The sequence below is a fragment of the Ambystoma mexicanum genome, chromosome 4q (genome assembly GCF_040938575.1).
Source record: "Ambystoma mexicanum isolate Mex_15411 chromosome 4q, UKY_AmexF1_1, whole genome shotgun sequence".
Lineage (NCBI taxonomy): Eukaryota > Metazoa > Chordata > Amphibia > Caudata > Ambystomatidae > Ambystoma > Ambystoma mexicanum.
In genome coordinates this window covers 1,094,581,484-1,094,599,766 of record NC_090928.1, presented here as the reverse complement: position 1 = coordinate 1,094,599,766, position 18,283 = coordinate 1,094,581,484, and the positions used below count along the sequence as shown (strand labels likewise).

The 18,283-nt window shown below is 41.1% G+C and overlaps 1 protein-coding gene across 2 annotated transcripts in view; it reads left to right on the top strand.

The window, feature by feature from the left end:
* Positions 1-18,283, top strand: part of LOC138468205 (calpain-13-like) — a 606,636-nt gene that overhangs the window by 195,441 nt on the left and 392,912 nt on the right. For both annotated transcript variants that reach the window (XM_069608666.1, XM_069608665.1), the window contains exons 8-9: positions 9,538-9,582; positions 16,277-16,351. In XM_069608666.1, coding sequence (XP_069464767.1) covers positions 9,538-9,582; positions 16,277-16,351 — 120 coding nt within the window. The remainder of the gene's footprint in view (positions 1-9,537; positions 9,583-16,276; positions 16,352-18,283) is intronic.

Below are 18,283 nucleotides of genomic sequence, written 5' to 3'. Positions count from 1 at the left end.
GGCAGCTTGTGCCGCTGGTTCTGATTTTTGCCATTTTTGCCATATGCAAGCTAATTTCTCACCAAGACCCAAGCAATCCTTTGTGAACTCCTGCCACATTCAGGCAACATTTGGATTCTCTACCCTTCAGAAAACTCACCAGTTCCCAACAATGGACCTAGCAGAGGTCAGGCACACATGGGTCAGTTTCCAGATACCCTAAAATGAAGCCCTTTTCTTTTTCTTTCTTTTTCGTAGCAAAGCTCTCTATAAGCATGGGCATGTTTATGTGATGCTAGGCAAGTGACTAATCCTTATTTTTGGAATAAAGGGCCTTGTGGTAGATTCCCTCAATGATTTTAAACATTTCCTGTGCAGCTGTTTCAAACATTCAGCAGGCCTGGGCTTCAGACCACAATGAGCAGCTTACCTTAATTTGAGAGGAAAAAATGTAAGGAACAACTTGTAAAATGATAGGCACCACAATGCCCTAGATAACCTATTGAATGCCTCTCCCAATGCTCAAAAAGTGATTTTACTTGACACGCTCATACAGTTTAATGGACACCATCATTGTGGTGTGACTTACCTTCTATTTTCAGAGTCACTCTTCAAATACCTCTGAAAAGAGAAAAAAACAGAAGTGCAGCCTGAAATTCTGCTGCTGAATGAATGAACATACTAGCCTAATAGAGCACATTTGTCATAAACTAACAACACATTGTATGCTTTCAGCATTCACCCATCTTACACAATCTCCATGTAGTCTATCTTTCTTCTTTGCCGTCGCGTGGATGATTTCTACCACGACTGACTCCACACTCTACAGTGACAGGGAAAGAGAGAGCAAGCGATACATAGAGCGAAGATAGAATAGGATGGGGAATTTGAAGAGGAAGGTGGACTACTACGGAGAATCTGTATTATTTATATCTTGCTTAATCTTTATAATGTAGAATCACCACCCAATGGGCATCAGAGCACAGGACAACAACGAAATCAACAGAATAAAAGAGAGTCCAGTTATGTTATGTTATGTTATGTTATGTTATTATGATTTGTAGCATACATAGCTGACATTTGCATGGTCTCTAGTTTCTCTGGAAGGGAGCAGTAGAGGCACTGTGTAGATTGCAGTGCTTTGTGTTGAAGTTGCAGATCGGAAGTGCCCTGAGCTCTGCATGCTTGAAAGCGTACTATATATAAAGTGTAGGAGGCGTTAAAGGCTTTGTGTCCAGAGGGGTGGCCTTGTCCTTATAGTGTGGGTGTGTATTGGCTAGGGGCTGAGTATGTCAGTTGCAGATAGAGGTGGCAGTGTGTGATGTTCAAAGTCTGGGGAGAGGGTCTTCCTTAAAAGACGTGCATGAGAGGCTGATTTGAGTTTGTGTGCGGTGAGTAAGGTGGAGAGAACCTAAGAGCTAGTCAAAAGGTGGGGGTGTTCTTGGGGTATTCGGAGTGCTTCCAAATGATAGTTCTTGCTATCAGTTGCATTGTGGTGAGAGGAGTTTGGCTTTAGTGGTTGATGTGTGATGATGTCCTCTGTTGAAATTATTCCAGGAGGCAAGGACATTGTTTTATTAGGGGATTTGCAGTGCTTTGATATGGTGTAATCAAGTCAGGAAGGAAAGCTCAGGGACCATTGGTTTGTCTTGGAAGCAAGACAATGCAGCGCATCACAGGTTCAAATCCCGATCCTGTGCTTATAAACCATTGGCTGGTATTAAGCGCGTTATGAAAGAACAACTGTAATTATAGTTTCCTGCGTGACATGGAATGCTTCCTAGGTGAAAGTTCAGGAGCTGGTATGCCATTCCCTTATGTTGGGTCTGCATATGAAAGTCGAACTATTGTGATGGTCTGTTTCTGCTGTTTGATGGGTTTAAGTTAAACCTCCTGCCTATTAAGCTTTGAAGAGGCAGGTTTTTAAACTTTTACTGAATTTCAGGTGATGCTTGGGAATGCATCATAGTGTCTGACTACCATTGTGAAAAAGGTGGAGCCTCTGTGTCTTTCTCTGCAAAATCTCCTAGTTTCTAAGAGAATCTCATTTCTCAATCTTCGATCTCTGGTTGGTTGGCAGAGTAAGATAAATCTGCACTTTGACCTTAAAGTGGTCTGTGGGTTATGCAGATGGCCTTGAACTGGATCCTTTATGTGATTGGTTGCCAGTAGAGAGCTCACAGAACTAGTGTTATACACACTCATGTTGCCTCATGTTGAATCTAGTAGCTGTGTTGTGTATTCTTTAATTTTTTTGTGAGGCTGCCTGGCATACCTAGTAAAATGTCATCTGCGTAGCGAATTCTTGAAAGAATTACTGGAGATGATCACCAGCACTCTGTGTTTGAAGGAGCGGCAGGGCATAAACTGATGAAGAGAGCATAGATATAAGAAGACATTTTTGACTACTGCATTGACTTCGGGTTCCAGCGTCAGTCTGTTGCCCATTAATATGGCTAGGTTCTTGGTCACTTTAGATGGTTTAGGGTAGTTACCCATTTCCAAATGCCATGGTAGAGGTATGTTCACGTGCGGCGTGAAGTGAGACCAGGGCTTTAAGTGGGGTAAGAAATCGAGAGGGGGCCCTCATTTGGGGGCGTGGCTTCTGGGAGTGTCGTGGCCTAAAACGCACGCAAATCGTAAGGTCTGCACACAAATATATATACATGTTATATATCTGTGTGCGTACCTTACTATGGTTTGTGTACTTTGCAGGCCATCTTTTCTAAACATAGAAATATGTTACATATTTCTGTTTAGAAAAGATGGCCTGCAAAGTACACAAACCATAGCAAGGTACCCACACAGATATATAAAATGTATATATATTTGTGTGCGTACCTTACGGTTTGCCTAGTTTTCAGGCCATGTTTTCTGGTTTATAAAAGATGGCTTTGAAAGTATACAATTCAAGCCATCTTTTATAAAGCTTTGACTACGGACAAAATTGTCCATCGGCAAAGTTTTATAAAAGATGGCTTGAATTGTGTACTTTTCAAGCCATCTTTTATAAACTTCGAGGAATCCCCAGGTTCGCCGGCGGTTAAAGACGCCTCGGCGACCTGGGGAAACAAAGGGACAGTAACTGCCTCTGGTGACCCTTCTCGTGAGGAGGGGTCACCAAAGGCAGTTACTATGGCTGACGGAAGTGGCAGCCAGACACAGCATCGCTGCAGTTGGCTGCCACTTCAGTCAGCTAGCCTGACTTCATGGCAGGCACATCTCCCTGCCGCAACGGGATAATGCATCCCGCCAATGTTGTGTGCGGTGGGACTGGGGGCACCGGCAGGGCCCCGGCTCAGCCCCACTTTTTGGAGACTGCCGGGGCCCGGCCCCGGCAGGCCCCGGCCTACTTAAAGCACTGAGTGAGACTATAATTCATTCTGGTTTGAGTTTGGCCGTCACCCGTTCATGTATTTGCGGGAGGCCGCTGCTGAGTGTGGCACTAGAGTTTCCATCATTGTAATGTACAATGACAAAAACAGAGTCTAAGGGAATGAAACAGTTTTCATTATATAAAGTAAAATCGGGGCAAATCAAATGTCTAAAGCTAAGACATTTAAAAAGAGAGCAACAGCAGCAGAAAAAAAACTTGCTTTGGAGTTTTAACTTTAGACACTTTAAGAATTTCCAGGCAGAGCTCAGATGTACTTCTCACATAACACATTGCACCTTTATCATCAATTGTTTCGGCTAAATATGGAAGTGTGTGTAAAATGACAGCTTTATAAGCAATACAGCCAATATTGAAGCATATCCTTTCCTCCTATTGGAGCAAGCGACGATCAGACAGGACAGTAGAAATGTGATTGAATTTGTTTTCTTAGTGACAAAACGTGCCACACTGTGAAGAGAAGATTTTAAAGGTAGAAGATCACATTTGGCGGCACTGGTCAAAATAGCATTACCGCCATCAATGTCTGAGTAGAGTTTTATTACCTGGAGTAAGCAAAGTGAATTAATTTTTCAATTTATATAATTTAAGACTGACCAAAGAATCCAATTAGTAGTGTCTTCAAGACATAATCAGCTGAGGAGATTTTAAGTTACAGCCAACTATCATCAGCATACTGATGGATGATTTGAATGAATCAGTGACACCCAATCTATATATATTTTCAATGAAAAAACTTTGTTAAAAGGGACGTTATGGGTAAGTTGCGCTACTAAAAACCTATCAAATTCAGTAAAAAAATGTGTTAAAGGGACGTTATGGTTCAAAGTAAAACCGAAAAACCCCTGAAATTCTGCAGTTATGGTAAGATAAACAACCATAACTCGCGCCACCGTCCACTGCTAACACTAACACCCAGGACATCAAAGATGACATCACAAATGTCATTGATGACATCACTGATGACATCACATGTGCATTTACTTTTCATGAAAACTCTGTAGGAGGGATTCTTATAATGTTGACCAAAAAGTGTCAAGGATCATTTGAACAAATATCATGAGCTAATTAGTGCATTAAGCAATGCATTGATATAAATAGCATTATATTATGAAGTTCTATCCAGTATATTAAGCAACTCATGCAGAAACTTAGGCAGTGTTTGCAGTATACATGATGAAGGTGCAATATTCATAATCTTGCCATGTAGAATAATGAAATGATAACTGCTTTCTTATTAGAGTTTTGCGTACTGTGAAACATGTAATAAGTAGCTAATAAAACCCACTTAATACATAATTACATTATTACATACAAAACAAAAAGAGACAACAACACATACAAATATGCGTATATACAGGGACAGAGAAGTAAGCAAAAAAGCAGAAGTAGTAGCAGAAAGAGTTCATAACTTAACTGATTATCTTTATGCAGAGAAATGATTGCTCTGTTTCAAAGCTGCTACTTACTGTATGTATGTGTATCAAATGATGTCAGTGAACCCTAAGGAAAGGAGTGTGAGTACAATGTATACAAATATGAGCATATACAGGGAAGGTATAGTAATAAAAATAAAACTATGAGAAAGTGCTGATAACTCTAATGATTATCTTCATGCACAGAAAGGATTGCTCTCTTTCAAGCCTGTGTCTTCCGCTATATATATATGTTTCATATGATATGACTTGACCCTAAGTCTACAAATATAGTACCTTTTCAATTTTTACTTCCTGACTGTTACTGAAGAAAACTATGTGGCCTAGATATGTCAGTAAATGAAAAAAAGGGAGAGCCAGCCATGTGATGTCATCAGTTATGTCATCAATGACATTTGTGATGTCATCTTTGATGTCCTGGGTGTTAGTGTTAGCAGTGCACGGTGGCGTGAGTTATGGTTGCTTATCTTACCATAACTGCCGAATATCAGGGGTTTTTCGGTTTTACTTTGAACCATAACGTCCCTTTAACAAAGTTTTTTTACTGAATTTGATAGGTTTTCAGCAGCGCAACTTAACCATAACGTCCCTTTTAACAAAGTTTTTTCATTGAATTTCATAGGTTTTTATTAGCGCAACTTAACTATAACGTCCCTTTAACAAAGTTTTTTTACTGAATTTCATATGTTTTTAGTAGCACAACTTAACCATAATTTCCCTGACTTTATATACATGTAACATAGAACATACTGAACCCCTAGCTAGTGATTTCGATGTCAGCGGACTACTGCCATGTCCGCGGACATATCGAAAATCTGAGCGTGGTAAATGTACATTTAAATAGTGTGTCCTATTTCCCCTTTGAGGTTGGCTCTGAAAAGAGACGTTTTTTGGGGGGGTTTTTGCAGATGCTTGACAGACACCTGTTATTTTGTATTTTTTGTTTTTATTTTTCTTACTTTACTCCTAAAATCTTCACATAACCTTCTCCAAAGCAACCCTTACATTCCAAAACAGAATGGCATTTCCCATAAAAGATAAGGAAATGCCATCTTCTTTGAAATAAACAGCATTACTGGAATCAATATTCTCATTATTACAGAAGAACATACCAGCTCTAAGCATAAAGGCAAACATGCCTCGGTTGATTACACACCTAGCATTGTTTTGCTGAGGACAAAAAACTGAACTATTGTCCCATATTGCCCTAGGTACTAATCCAGAAAAAATTACTTTGGCATTTGGAAGGATGTTCATTACTGCTTGAACCAAGTGTTCCAAATCTGCCAACAAAGTAAGGGCACTGACATAGCCCAAATGGAAAGCACCATAGTGCACAACTACCACATGGGGACTGTTCATCCTGCCCATATCTTCACACACTTGTACAATTCCCAGTACATTGCAATCAGGCACACTGCTCCACACCACCTCCACTCCTTTAACAACACAATTCTTTGCAACATGCCTGCATTGAGCATACTGTTGTAAACCATGAACAAACATATCTCCAAACACCAACACCATGGCTTTCTCAACTTCTGCCATCTTCACTAAACACAGTCTCTTTGAAGACAAATCCACAACCTCAACATCTGATTGGCTGATCCCTACAGTCTTCTTTCCATGCTGGATTTGCTGGAAAACCCCGGATGTAGCACGCCCTGTCCGCAGACCGTGTAATTCTTAGACAGCCCTTCTACCATTTCCACTTCACTCTCTGTGCCATTCCCTCATTGGATACAGCTTAGCAGGCACACAATACGGAGAACGTCCTCAGAACACCCCCATTTTGTTTATTTTTGAACATTTCAGGACACCGCGAGTGTTCTTAGAACACATTCAACTTGCCAGCGAACAATACGGACAACGTCCTCAGAACACCCCCATTTTCTTTATGTATGAACATTTCAGGACACCGCAAGTGTTCTTAGAACACTTTCAGCTTGACAACGAACAATACAGGCAACGTCTTCAGGACACCCCCTGCGAACATTCAAGGACCCCAGGAGTCTTCTTAGAACACTTTCAACTTGACACCGAATCCATTCTGTTTATTTACGAACATTTCAGAAGAGCTGTGGTGTCCGCAGAAAAATCTAACACAACAAAAGCATCTAGCACATAAAAAAACAGAACATTGAACCAATCTCATACTCCCCCACTCTCCCCAAACACTCTTACACACCAACACACTCCACTAAATACAATTTTTAATCCAAGTTTCACCGCGGTCGTCGGCGAATGCAAGATGGCGGGCGGCACAAAAAATCTGATGCGCTCCACGCCCCATGCCGTCCAATCAGCGAACACGTCGCATGCCCGCGGACATCAAGCAATCCGCCCAGCCAATCAGGGCACTGTCCACGGAGCGAACCGGGAAGTCCGTCTGCGAAGCGAACAGAGATATCACTAATTTTTTGCCTTACATTTTGGTCATTTAAAAAAAAAATACTAGACGTATTTACACCAAATTTGCAAAAGCACGCTTTCAGGAGCAAGCCCCCGCTCCTGCCGCAAATTTGGTGTAAATCCGTCCAGCGGTTTGGGCTGTAGGCGTGCGCAAAGTTTTTTCCCATTATGTCTATGGGAAAAAACAAAAGTTTTGGGACCCCCCCATAACTTTGCCCCCCCTGGACCAAACCTCTCCAAACCTCTTCGCAAAAAAAATTCAGAGTGGGCCATATACTCTTTTTGCAAAGTTTGGTGAGGAATTGTCCAGAGGGAGCGAAGTTATAAGCCACCCAAAAAATGCTCTTCCTATGGAAACGCCAACTTAACCATAACTACATGGACGCTTTCGCGTCCATGTAATATATATATAAGTGTGTGTGTATGTTATGGGTTGGCTCCAGCCTCCTAACCGTTGGTGGGCTGAGATGTTTGCCCAAGGTCGCACACCAGTCTGTAATGTATGACGATAGTGACATTTGACCAACCTCACCCATTCGCTCTGCACAGGGTGGCGTCCTCCCCTGTGCTATCAGTATAGGCTATTTCAGGATATTGGTGATTTTGCGATTGTTGGCTCCAGACCAACAACAGTTTGTGGGCTGAAATGTTGGCCTGAGGTTTGCAGACCAGTCTTGGGTGTACTGGCGATGGTGAAATCTGACCAACCTCATCCATCCCCAGGCGACCACGAGATATGGCCCATATAACTGACTGAGCCCAGAGACCCGAGAATTCCATGGCACCAGGTGCCCTCTGACCAACAACCCTAAAAGTAACAAGTTCTGGATGTTCAAAGAGTACGGACATTGTATGTCTTTGAAATAATCATGTGATTTGTATTGCGAGGTGCTGGGACAGATACATTATAGTTCAAAACAGGGGTGGAGACCTTGGAGCCGTATGGCGCAGAAGGGAGTGAGTAAGATGTGTGTCTGGAGGTCAGAGTGCCCCAGAACCTTCTTTGAGCCAGCCCTAAAATCTGTCAGGTGCACATATAATGACAAAGTAGCATTGTGATAGGAGTGCAGTTAATTTATTCAATGACCTTCTACGTGAGAAGAAGAGTATCACTGCAGCACCCACGTGATGGAAGACGAACGGACCGAGCTGCAACCAATGACCTGGCATCTCTTATAGATCTTATAGAGTAGGCAGATCATGCATAGGTGCACACCAACCAGCCGCGCAGGTTTCTACTGCATATGTTGCATCATAAGTGATTGTTTTTCTTTATAAGATTCTGCTTGTACTACTTTTCGACAGAACGTTCTTAGCAGCAGAGTTCTTTGCTGTTGCTCTCATCTTCGTGTGAGATTAAAGTTATCCTTACAAGATCGACTTGGGCCTTTCTTCCCTAGCGGGTTGTATTCTCTCTCGTGTGAGCGTTCAGAGACTTGCCTTCAGTCATTATTTTCTGGTTTTTGGCGTGCGTGAAAACATTGTGTGTGTTTTAAAAAACATAGCAAACAAACTATGTTACTTGTGAATATTCACCAACAACTAACTGGTGGTAATGTTCCAAATCCACGGATCGCAAAAGGTAGTGTAAAAACCTGGCATAAAATGTATATGGCATGTTTTGCACCTATTGTTTTGCATTGCTGGGTTTTAAAGGTTTTTTAGGCGAGGGGGCACAAAATTGACTAACGATGTTAGCTTGCCTTTTACAATCTGCCTGCAAAAAAGAACATGGCTTTACACATCCGTGCCATTTTCATGCTGCATGAAACCAATGGATTCCTATGTAATATGCCTGTTTTTAGCCCCAGAAGATTCCTTGTAAATGCGGTCTTCCGTGCATAAATGTCATGCAGCATTTACACTTTTTTTTAAAAATCAAAATCAAGTGCACAAAATTATTTTAAGTACATTTTATATGTGTTAACAGAAAAACTGTTGAATGCTAATATATGCATACAGCAATCTAGGGTACGATTGGTACTTTATCTGCATTTCTATGTGGACAAAAATAGAGGTTCTGACCACTTCCACAGGTGTATTATATGTTCATATGTTTTAACCCACATATTGGGAATTGCCTGGGGGCAAGGGCATGAAAGTGCAATGTTTGATTGTCCCTTCCATGACATTACCACTTTTAACATGAACATGATATGGTGGCATGTCGGTTAAGATGACCCCCTCTCACTAACCCAAGTCATTTTTCAATTTGTAATGCATGTCTGCCCTCTAGTGGTTATCATGCAGATACAAACCCCTGAGTTGCTCTTTTCATAGCAAAACACATTTCCCCATATTTATTTTTCTTTACAGAATGTACCAAATGAAACACGTCGCAGGATGAGTGCCGCTGTGGTGGTAAGCATATTCTTAATGGCCCTAGCCTGGGTGTGACAAATAATGTTAGTTACTTCACTCAGCATCAAACCTCTTTGAACAAAGTTATCAAATGTGTAAGTGTCTTTTTCGAACTAAGAGTTATCGATGATAATGTTATGAAAATGTCAAAAGGCCTACAAGGACCTATTTTTGTATAACACAAATATTCTCTTTTCACAACTCACCATTGATGTGCTTACTTTTTAGATTGGGAATGTGATGCCATCAACATGATATTATGGATTGTAGTATTTTAACATTCACTGCCATTTTCAAATGGCAGGGAATGTAATATTTATTAAATGTTATTTTCTTTTCTTTTACAAATGGATGTATAATCAGACATTTTATGCCTGGATACATCAATGCATTCTAATGTGGCAGAACATTATTGCTGTTTGTTTTAAGTTTTAGATATATGACATGTAATGTAAAGATACATTATAATGAGTAGATCTCTGCATTAAATAGGTGAACCTGTTCACTTACAGAAGGATGTGCAAGTTAGTGTATTCTGTTCTGCAGGTCAGATGCAGCCCGTCACAGCATGCTTTATTGCCCTCTAACTTTCTGGATTTTTCTAATGTACTGCTTCCTGCTTTTAGGTATGTGATGGCTAATCTTTAGAGAGCAAACACAGAACGACAGTAAATAAAAGAGGTTGGCCGATCTTTATTCGCTCAATCTTTATTTAGATACATGAAATAGCAACAACATCTCCGAACAAAACCATACAATATTGTCCTTTCATACTAGGCATTCATTTATATTGTACTAGTTTTTGCAACACAACGTGAAGGTGTTTTTTTTTTGCAACAACATTATTCTATGCTGATCACACACCCATTACACGTGTTCTTTGGTTAAACGTGGCATGATCAATGATTATTTTATCATTATTATTATTCTTGGTCTTATTATTAGGCTATTTATTGAGTGAGGACCTAGCTTTTGGGAAGCAATGGAGCACTTTACAATCAAGGGGAGGGGGGGAGAACATAGTGAGGGGAGCAGAGAAACAAGGGAGCAGGAGCTAACAACAGGTGAGAAGGAATGTGGGACATGTGTCAGCAAGGGATCTAAAAGCAACGAGTGGAGGAAAGAATGGGGATCAAATCACCCAGTCTCCAGCAGGGTGGGCAGTGAAGGGTGTGTGGACCTCGGTGTGAGGGAGGAGACATTCCTTGAAGGGGAGGGTCTTGAGCTCATTCCTGGACTGTAAAAGCGAGGGGAGAGTCTGATGTTGACAGGAAGGAGGTTCCAGAGTCTAGGGCCGTAGACAGAGACAGCCTTTCTTCTGGTTCTTCTTGTTCTTTCCGTTCTGCATCAAAGTTCAAGTCGGCACATGTCCTAGCGTTAGGTAGATCATAGGCCTCTAGCGATGCTGAGTTTCTCAGTGAGAGAGCTTGGGGACGTCAGAGTGACAACCTTGTAGATGATGCAACAGGAGTTGAGGATGATACGGGATTGCAGCTCGAGCCAGGGCAGTTTGATGATAGCCTTATAACTGAAACATGTATACTACTGCTGTGCACAGTCCGGTAGCACCATCTCATCTTATCCCTTTTAAGGGCCTATTTGCCACTTGGGAGATGGAGTAATAGCATACAAATGTCTATTGGCACCTTTGATCCTATTACTACAAAAGGATTAGTGCAATATTAATAAGCGGTAACCTAATTCTTAATTTTGTCTTGACAGCAATGTGCTTATCTATTATTTCTTAAGGCTCATTTTGTATATCCTAGAAGCATCTGCAGTGTTCTCACATACTTGGTTGCAAAGTACAAGCAGCCTATACATAGGATTTTAGGTACAAATAAATATGAAACAATATAAAGCCAAATAAAATGACTAGAATTAGAGTTAGGAAACAATTCAATTGTCACTGAATAAAACATGTATACATTTCCCCTGCATTTATTGGTTCGCTAAATCAAAGCAGCACATGCTGGGGAAGTGTGCCCTCTACAGAGAACACAGCACATGGTTTCCGCTCCCCAAGGAAGCCCTGTGTTGTCCCCAAGTGAAGCATTCACACCCCTTCTATGTGGGAAGGAAGGCTCATGGAGGTTGGTGCACGCCTATAAAAACCCATCTATCCGGCATAGCAGGGGATGACCAGTGCAAGGGAAAGGTAGTGCCTGGAAGAGGCCTTTTTCTCTCAGAGTAGAAGTAGCTAAGGCAGCAAGGGAGTTTCTGCCCAGGAAAGATATTCTCAATACAAGCTTAATGACTGCACTGTTACCTGGACACTGGGAATGGTTGCAAAAGTGTATTTACACTTCTCTAGGAAGCATTATCATTGGATTAAAGCAGGAGGCTTGGAAGCCACCAATCGCCTGTTAGTGTGTATGTTTCAAAAGAGTGGGAGCCCTGGTCTGTTGATTACCTTTTGGAACCTTTATCAGTGCAGAGTGCCCTTCGTTAGGGGGTGAAGAATGCAGATCTAAGAATGGAGAGAACACCTTCTCTTAAAACTTGAGGAGCACCATCTCCGGTTCCGGAAGCACCTCAAGACCTTCCTCTTTTCTTCTGCCTTCGCTCCCCCTCTCCCCTGCTGATCTGTTCTCTCTTGGCACCGTGTACCTGGCCACCCTCTGTCCTTCGGGCCCAGGTACCTGATCACCCTGCCACCCTGCCACCCTCCCGTACTGCCTCCGGGCCACCCCTTGCACTGGGGTCTGTATTTGTACCTATACAGACCCCCCTTTTTCTTCCTGCACTTATCAGATCTACCCTGTCTGCTGCCTTAAACCTAGCACTTGCAAATTGATAGCTGCATTACCACTGTTTGTTGCCTTTATTATTTATTTATTGTTATTTATCTGTTTCTCCTCTGCTTCGCGATTTCCACTTCTCCCTCCCTCCATGCACTTTTCCCCTCCCCCCTCTCCCATGCACTTGCGCGTTCTCAATGTCACTGGGCCTAGTAAGATCGCTGTTTTGTTCTCCCCTGTTCCCCTCCCTTGCCTTGTCGCGCTCTGAAACACTCGTGTACGAGCGCAATAGAAATAAAATATCAATCAATCAATCAATCAATGTAGGTAGGGGAATATTTATAAAGTGTACAATATCGCCTGAGAAGAGGCATAATGGCACCTAGACCTTAAAACCTTATGGAACCCAGATAAAGCTACAATCACAGATAACTAGGGAACTAGGGAACACATATGTTTTCAGATTGCATCTGATTTCAAGATGGTCGTCAAGAAAACATAGATGTGATTGGAGCGATTTCCACAATGTTGATGCCTGAACAACAACGGAAGAACCACTCCATCTTTTCTGTTTAAATCTGGGAATAGCCAATAGGGCAGATGATGCGGAGCTAAGATGCCTGAAAGGAGTATAACAAGAAAAACAGCTGCTAATAAAATATGGTATTTTGATATTGAAGGCTTTCAGTGCCAACCATAACGCTTTGAATTCAACCGTCACGGCAACCGGCAGCCAATGCAATTCTTGAAAGGCTGATGAAATATGGTCTTGGTAGCTCAGATGGAACAACAGCCTTACGGCAGCATTTTGGATATTCCTGGAGGAGCAAAAGGGACACCAACAGAAATAGCATTGTAGCTTGACTGCAATGAGCACCAGAGAACATGACACCCTCTTACCCAGAGGGGAGACGGTGCTTGAAATACCATAGCCTCAGATCAATGTAGATCTCTTCAGTGGGCACCATATACTCTTTAGACCATGACCCCATGACCTGTGGCCTTGCTGTTGTTCTCAGGGTTTCTTCCTAGATTTCGGTACTTTCACAAGTCATAACCTATAAAGGTGGAGTTCTGGTACATGGGCCACGATGTTGCGGGATTGGTCTGATAAAGAAGGCATGTGGCACTGTAGATTGACTTGCAAGACTTGCCTAAAGATTACTCATGAATCTACACTATTGATCATTGGGTTAGTCTGCAATCTGCCTCTGACGTTGTCCTCCCCCTTCTTTTCATGCATACTGTAAGATAATCGCCATGGAATTCCAAATGTATGACATTTATGCTCAGCAGGCGTTATGCTCAGGAAACATTTTTAAAGAATTGGGGTCAAACAAACTTTCAAAAGCCAGAAAGTCATATTTATTGAGTAATGATGAAATAATCATCCCCTCTATATCCCATTCCATTTGCACGAATCCTCAAAATACACACTATGCTTCTTTCTTTCCTGACTTTGCTTATTAACTCTTCTCACTTCACTGCTACCGTTCGACATCTTTTAAGAAGGCAATTATTATTCCTATTCTAAAAAACCTTTGCTTGATGCTTCTTCTCTTATGAACTATCATCCTATTTCTCCTCTTCCCTACTTATATACAATACTTGAATGGGTAGTGAATACTCAACTCTTCTTATCTTGACTCCAACTCTTAACCTTCCCTTCCCGATTGGGCTTCCACCCTCTACATTCTATGAAAACGGCTTTGCTCGGTGTTTCCAATTCTCTTCTTTCCGCACATCATGTGGAGCTTTCCTCACTTCTCAATCTCCTTGTTCTATCATCTGCCTCTGACACTGTGGATCACCCTACTCCTCTTTCCACACTTTGTTCTTTTGGTCTCTTTAGTTCTGTTTTACACTGGTTCTCCTCCTATCTTGGCGGCCACTCTTTCTCAGTGTCATTATCTGGTAAATCCTCTGTCGCCTGTTCTCTTCTCTATGGAGTCCCTCAAGGATCAGTCCATGGCACTGTTCTGTTTTTTCTCTATACTGCTCCTCTATTTTCTCTGATCTCATCATTTGGGCTGTTGTCCTACTTCTTTGCTGTTGACACCCACATTTGTGTTTCTTTTTCCTTGTTTTCTGACTCTTTACACTCAATTATTTCATCCTGTCTCTTAGCGGTCTGGTCTTGGATGAACAATCATCTTTCCCTCCTCCTCTGTCACGGCCCCTCTACCCACTACTCATATCTATTTCCCCCCTCCTCTCTCTCTCTCTTTGAACCCTTCTGAATGTAACTTAGGTGTCATTTGTGACACTACTCTTTCTTTCACTCCTCATGTCTCCTCCAAAGATAAGACTTGCAGATTCCAGATTTACAATATTTGCAATGATCATCCTTAAACCACTTTTCATGCAACTAAATTACTCTCTACTGCTCCTCCCTTCTTATCAGCATTCCTTCCTACTGTCTTGCCCCTCTATGTTCTATTTGCAACTGGGCTATCCGTACTCTGTCTGAGTCTTCCTCGTACCTCTGTCTCTCCTTCTCTTTCCTCCCGTTCCTGGCTTACTTTTGACAATTGAATACTCTTGCACGTTCTTACTATTGTTTACATAAGCACTCATGGTCTCGCCCCTCTCTATCTTTCTTCTCTACTATCGTTTCATAAACCCACCTGGACCCTTCATTTTGCAAACTAGTTCCTACTGTCTGTCGCAAAGGCTACCTGTTCCCAGTCCTGCTGAGGGGCCAGATTACAGAAGCTTTGCACCGGTGCAATTGCGAAGTTTGTACGGTATTAGCACAAGAGCAAAGTTTGCCCTATTTCTAAAAACACTGGGACATATTAGAAAAATATTGCACCATGGCAAGTGCAGTTTGGCATGATAAAAGCACCAGGGGAAAATTGGCAGAGTGCAAAGAAGATACATTTTCATTTTTGTTTTTGTTTTTTGTACCAGGACAAAGTTTGCCCTAGTGATAATACCATTCCTTATTAGCACTAGGGCAAACTTGGCCCTGTTGTAATAATGCTGTGAAAATATATCTTTTTTGGCTGAGGGCAATTTTTGGTCTGGTGCTTATACCATGACAAACTGCATTTGTCATGGTGCAATAGTTTTCTTAAGTGTTGCATTGTTTTAAAAAATAGGGCAAGCTTTGCCCTAGTGCTAATACTGTGCAAACTTTGCACTTGCACCGGTGCAAAATGTCTGTAATCTGGCCCCTAGTCTTCCTCCCTGGTGGCGCCTAAGCTTTGGAATGTTTTTCCTCTTGATGTTAGGTCTTCCCCATCATTACATCTCTTCCATTTCCCACCTCAAACTCTTTCTATTTTAGCTCTCTACCATGTATCGATGAATTCTAATGTTTGTATCTCTTCAATCTGTACCGCTTGTATTGTTTGGCCAGCGATTTAGCGTGAGCGCTTTAAACATTTAATAAAATAGGCATTCAAAAGTGGTCTTTCGCTAATCCCACAAATACCCCAAAGTGGTAAAACATGTGTTAAAATCATATGTTAAAGATGTATTTATGTTTTACACATTCTTTATGGCTCTGGATGCCTTTTGGTATGTGAGTTTGCGGTATGGAATAAAAGATACATTTCCACCTGACTCACCCAACTCGCTGTCAATAAAAATGACATTTACATCAGTATCTGATTTTGCTTTTTGAAGCTGTTTAGGAATCCGCTGCTAAGGCAGATAACACCTGAATTATTTTCAAATACCTCCAACTGTGCGTACATGGCAGGAGGCATTTACACTTGTTTGCACTACAACATTAATGTTTACCTGGATTTTCATGCATTTTGTACACCTCGCAATTGGAACAACAATTGCATGGGACAGACTGCAGTGGACATAAGTGCACACGTTGATATAGCACTGAGACGCCACAGTGTGTATTATGTCCAATAGACACAAAGAGGGTCTCTTTTGTGACATCATGGTGAAGTGATTCATAGTTTTCTTGTTGTTTTCCTTTTGATTTTTAGCAAGAACGAACCAACACAGAGCTGCAAAACGGCTTGATACTGTCCCATGCCTACACTGTCACAGGTACTGCAGAGGTAAGCGGAATGGTGTTAACTATATGTCAGTAGGTACAGCGGCTTCCGGCATAGTGATGCAAGCTCTGTTTATTCACAACAAATTGCCCTCTAGGCTCATGTATGAAGATCAACGACTCCTAACTTCTAGTAATTATTTTGCAACATGTTGAATAATCTCAAAAATGTATCACTGTTTAATTTTGTTTGGGACAGATTTGTTTTAATGTCCCTTTATGTTTTGTAGTTTTCGTGGTCATAAATGATACTCAAAAATGCTGAAACATGTTTTAATGTTATGTGTTCTTAGGGATGTACTACTGTTCATATGTTTGTATTGTAGAAATTGTACATGTGTTTCTATATTAGGGCTATTTTTTAAGATTGCTGTAGGTTATTCGTTAACCAAATAGCAGATATTAAATTTTAAAAAAGAAAGAAATTGAATATAGATATATATTTTTCTTTTCAAGGAAAAAACTTTTGTTGCAGGAGGTATGTTAAGGTGAGAGCTTACAACAATACCCCTGAACACTAATTACATTGAATATAACTGATTACATCAAAAATGGAATTAGACATAACATCATTTATAAGTTAGCTCATGAAAGGTTGATTACCTTAATAACAATTTAGGCCGTGGACTTGGTCATGACAAAGGCTGGGGTCACTGGCCAGTACCAAAGGCCATTGCTAGTGGTGGTTACTGTTCAAAAATACTAAAGTGCATGGTTAAAAGCCATGCCTAGTAGCCCATCACTGTTTTCAAATATACAGTGGGCAACATTGAAAGCTGTAGTCAGTGGGCATGGCTAAAGGCCATAGCTAATGCACATTAATATGTCAGAATATACCTTTCCACAAAGCTCAGAACCATAGCCACCGGCTAGTATTGTTTTGAAGACCCTGGCTAGTGTCTGGTTAGTGTATGTAATATACAGTGGACATGGCTGAAGGCCATATCTAGTGGCTAGTTACTGTTGTATAATACACAGTGGGCACGGCAGAAGGCCAATGCTTATTACATTTTACTATTGTAAAATATACAGCGGACATGGCCAAAAGATGTACAAACTGCTAGAGGTCAAAGGCCATGGATAGTGTCCCATTTATATGTTAGAATATATACTGGGCACAACCAAAGATAGTGGCTACTGGCCTGTATTGTGTTAATGCCCATGGCTAATTCCTGACCGGTGAATATAATATACACTGGACACGGTTGAAAGCTGTATCCACTGGTAAATGGCAACATCTATGGTTGGTAGACTGTTAGTGTTTTAAAATATTCAGTGCACATGGGGGAAGGTTGTCACCACTGTCCATAACTGAAGATCATGACTAGTACCCATTCATGTGTTAAAATATATTTGTCATGCACACTGACCATGAATGAAGTCCATGCTTAAGGCCAGTTACTAATGTAACTACTGTTGTCACCAGTGATGGCATCAGTGATGTGATGTGTAATGTCATCATTGTGGCCATAGGCTGTACAACAGTGGGCGCAAAGTTAAGCTGGCTGTGGCTGAATTTCAGGGATTTTGCTGCATTAAGTTCTCACCTTAACATCCCTGCAACTAAAGTTTGTTTTCCTTGACTTTCAAGGCTTTTGTTATTGCATACATAATTCACATTAATAATACAGACAATCCAGCTAATGAAAACAAACACTGTATTATGTCTAGAAAGTAAAATAAAAAGCAACTGGACAACCACACCCCCCCAAATAAACCTGTTGTTACAAACAATGAGATTGTATATGTACTTAACGTCTTAAAGTATTTACATGTATATGTACTGTTCATGAATAGTTATTAAAATCTTACAGTAACTGGCAATATATTTTAAAATAAATATTTACAAGACTACTGTCCATATATATGTAGATATATTTATATATTTAAACAAATGTTTATAGCCGCGTCTACTAAGTATACATGCGCAGCTATG